Source organism: Colias philodice, chromosome 8, assembly GCF_061535455.1.
Source record: "Colias philodice isolate Cphi_HAF_F1 chromosome 8, ilColPhil1 Martin Lab GWU primary, whole genome shotgun sequence".
In the NCBI taxonomy this organism is placed as follows: Eukaryota; Metazoa; Arthropoda; class Insecta; order Lepidoptera; family Pieridae; genus Colias; species Colias philodice.
Window position 1 is genome coordinate 10,673,629 of NC_143093.1, and position 3,255 is coordinate 10,676,883.

Here is a 3,255-nt window from a genome sequence, read left to right on the forward strand (position 1 = left end):
CTTTACGGCTACGTATGGATCAAGTTTGGCAGGCCTGGCTTTGCGGATTGGAAGGAGATTTTGATTTTTCTTTTGTTTTTGGTTTGGACTGACTTCTTTGTTTAGAGTAATAGAGTAAATCTTAATCTTATATATAAAATTCTCGTGTCACAATGTTAGTCTGCATACTCCTCCGAAACGGGTGGACCGATTCTCATGAAATTTTCTGTGCATATCGGGTAAGTCTGAGAATCGGCCAACATCTATTTTTCATATGTACCACGGGCGAAGCCGGGGCGGACCGCTAGTCTTATATATAAAAATGAATCGCAAAATGTGTTGGTAAGCGCATAACTCGAGAACGGCTGAACCGATTTCGATAATTCTTTTTTTATTATATTCCTTGAAGTACGAGGATGGTTTTTATGTAGAGAAAACGTAAATATGTACCACGGGCGAAGCCGGGGCGGACCGCTAGTATATTATATAAATCTCGTGTCACAACGTTTGTCCTCAATGGACTCCTAAACCACTTAACCGATTATAATAAAATTCGCACACCATGTGTAGTTCGATCCAACTTGAGAGATAGGATAGTTTAAACATGTAGGTACCACGGGCGAAGCGGGGGCGGACCGCTAGTATTAATATATCTGAAAATCGTACTTGAATTACTAGCAGAAAAATATAGCGAAATTGATAGAAATATGATAAATATTTCCCCTTGCATGAATTAATATGCAACAGTTCCCCGAAAGCGATTGAGCGTTGATTACGCGTAGGTAATTCGTAGCGTTTTTATCATGTTTTTTAAGGGTTTATTTATTTTTAAATAAAATAGGTACAGTAATCAAAAATAAAATATAATGTTTTCCATATTATTGTATATTTTCTATTATTATTTATTTATGCCACAACACTGAATTTAAATCAAAAAGCAATAGTTTCTTCAACTAGTAATCATCATAAGGTCGTCTTATCCTTGGCGGAGCTGTTCTGTCTTCCACTGAAAAATACAATATAATTATTTGAAATATTATAATATAGTGCTTTTGATGGGTGAAAATTATGTATTGAAATATTCTTTGTATTGCGATAATATTCTTATAAAAAAAATAAGCCTTTACATCTTCATTTACCTACAACTCTTTCTATTTGTTCAGTTTGTATTTTATGACTACTTCAATTTTATAACTACACTAGCGGTCCGCCCCGGCTTCGCCCGTGGTACATATTTCGCAATAAAAGGTAGCCTATGTTCTTTCTCAGGGTCTAAAGATTGTCTGTGCCAAATTTCATCAAAATCGGTCCAGTAGTTTATGCGTGAAAACTATACATACATACATACATAATTATAAACCTTTCCTCTTTATAATATTAGTAATAGACATAGGTACATACATGTAACACGACTATTACACAATTATGATATTATTGCTCAATCTAAAATCATTCGATTGCAAAATCCACAACCCCCTTCAAACTGCATTCTTTCGTGTATAGTTACTACTGACTACGATGACTGTTATTGCGATAGACTAAAGCGCTACCAACACGAAAATAGAAACAGTTAATAATAAAAAAACACAAATACCCTCATATTGACTTCGTAGCGGTGAGCGCAGTAGCTTCCCCAGTGCGGTGTGCGGTCTGCATGAGGAAAGTACTTTTAATTAAAGGTTACATTATGTTAATAATACGTTTCTTGCTTGAAATGATAAAGTGCCGTGTTTCCTTTGCCTCTTTCTTTGAATACTTATTACTATCTTTATGCAGATTAAAAATGTGATAGCGTATGTTTTATGGAATTTGTCTTGAGAACGTGATAATTAAATTAGGCGAATAGAAAGAATTGACTTTTCATTTCATACATTAATATTACTAATTATGAATCAACTCTTATTAGAGGGATATGTTGAAACCGTATTCTACTGATCTTTTATTATAACAATATTTAAGTGCCAAGAACCTTTGTTGATTAATTTTTTTATCTATCTGATCAATCGTGCTCTATCGTTGTAAGGTATACAAATGGATTTTCTTGTCTTTTTCTTATTTTTATGAGAAAACTGTTTGTTCATCGTGTATATGTATGATTTGCAAAACATTTTCTTTTGTTCTTTATCATAGAATCTACAGAAGTCAACCTAATTCCACTTACTTTGAATTCATCGGTACAATCACAACTGCTAAACTCCTCGTCAAATCTCCATGATCACTAATACCATGGTTATCATGTTCATGTTCTCTCGAATGTCCATCATCATGTTCTTCATGTACCTTCGAATGTGTATTGTGAGTCAACGCATTTAATAGATACAATAATTTGACTGCTAGATTATTATTTCCTGTATGTGTGTCTATTGTATCGTCTTCTCTAAGACCATCTGGATCAAAATATTGATCATCCACGGCGAAATTTCTATCTGCATTCTTATGTATTTCATATACTTGTATTTCTGGAGTTGGAGATGCTTTGTATACTATTGCTAGAGCTGGAATTGTAAGGTCAACATTGTATTGTATTGCAATTGTATTTTTAAATTTATTGCAAAATACTTTGCAATTTGATTTTTGGTCGCGGAAGAATTCCAACCAATACCCGCGGCCCCATCATTAAAGCGGCTCAATGGAACACAGTGGGGTTATAGTCGGTAAGAATCCGACATAACCCACGGCTCCTTCCCCGGGGGCCGTGGGTATCTTTGGATAATTTCCCCAATATAAAAAAGGGCACATAGTTTTAAGGATTTTTATTATAAATTATTTATAAATTTATGTTAAATTGTTAACACAAATTGGTATACACGAATTTATATTTTGTGTTTTCTTTACGTATGATATGATAATCCGTAACTTGCAACTTTATTATAAGGTCATAACTCATAACTCAAAATATCTGTATCTGAGTGCCAATATTTATATACATTTTCTAATTAAGTAATTGAAAACCAAACAAGAAAATAAGAACTTACATAAAACACAAATAATTAACTTCGCCATGTTATCACCGTCCAAAGGTTCACATTAAAAAGGCACGCAGATCGAATTTAATTTTCTTTATAGTCTTTTTACGACTTGAGCCGGCATTTATCTCTTTTCGAAAATTGCTAAGCCATAAATTGGATATTCTATTCGTTTTTTTATGAATCACGTTATGTGAAATCTGTAATTGTTTTATAGTAAATTATCATATAGAAAATCGTGTCAGTCACAAGTCCTTATTCAAGCTTTAAAAATAGGTGGAATTATAAAAATTGGTTCATCCAGGTGAAA

The 3,255-nt window shown here is 33.3% G+C and overlaps 1 protein-coding gene across 1 annotated transcript; it reads right to left on the bottom strand.

Moving 5' to 3' along the window:
• Positions 1 to 932: 932 nt before the first annotated feature.
• Positions 933 to 2,982, bottom strand: LOC149486804 (uncharacterized). Its single transcript, XM_089697875.1, has 4 exons — positions 2,955 to 2,982; positions 2,141 to 2,474; positions 1,574 to 1,629; positions 933 to 985 (listed from the first exon to the last, which is right to left on the bottom strand). The coding sequence occupies exons 1-4, from the start codon at positions 2,980 to 2,982 to the stop codon at positions 933 to 935; spliced, it is 471 nt and encodes a 156-aa protein (XP_089554001.1).
• Between the last annotated feature and the right edge of the window lie 273 nt (positions 2,983 to 3,255).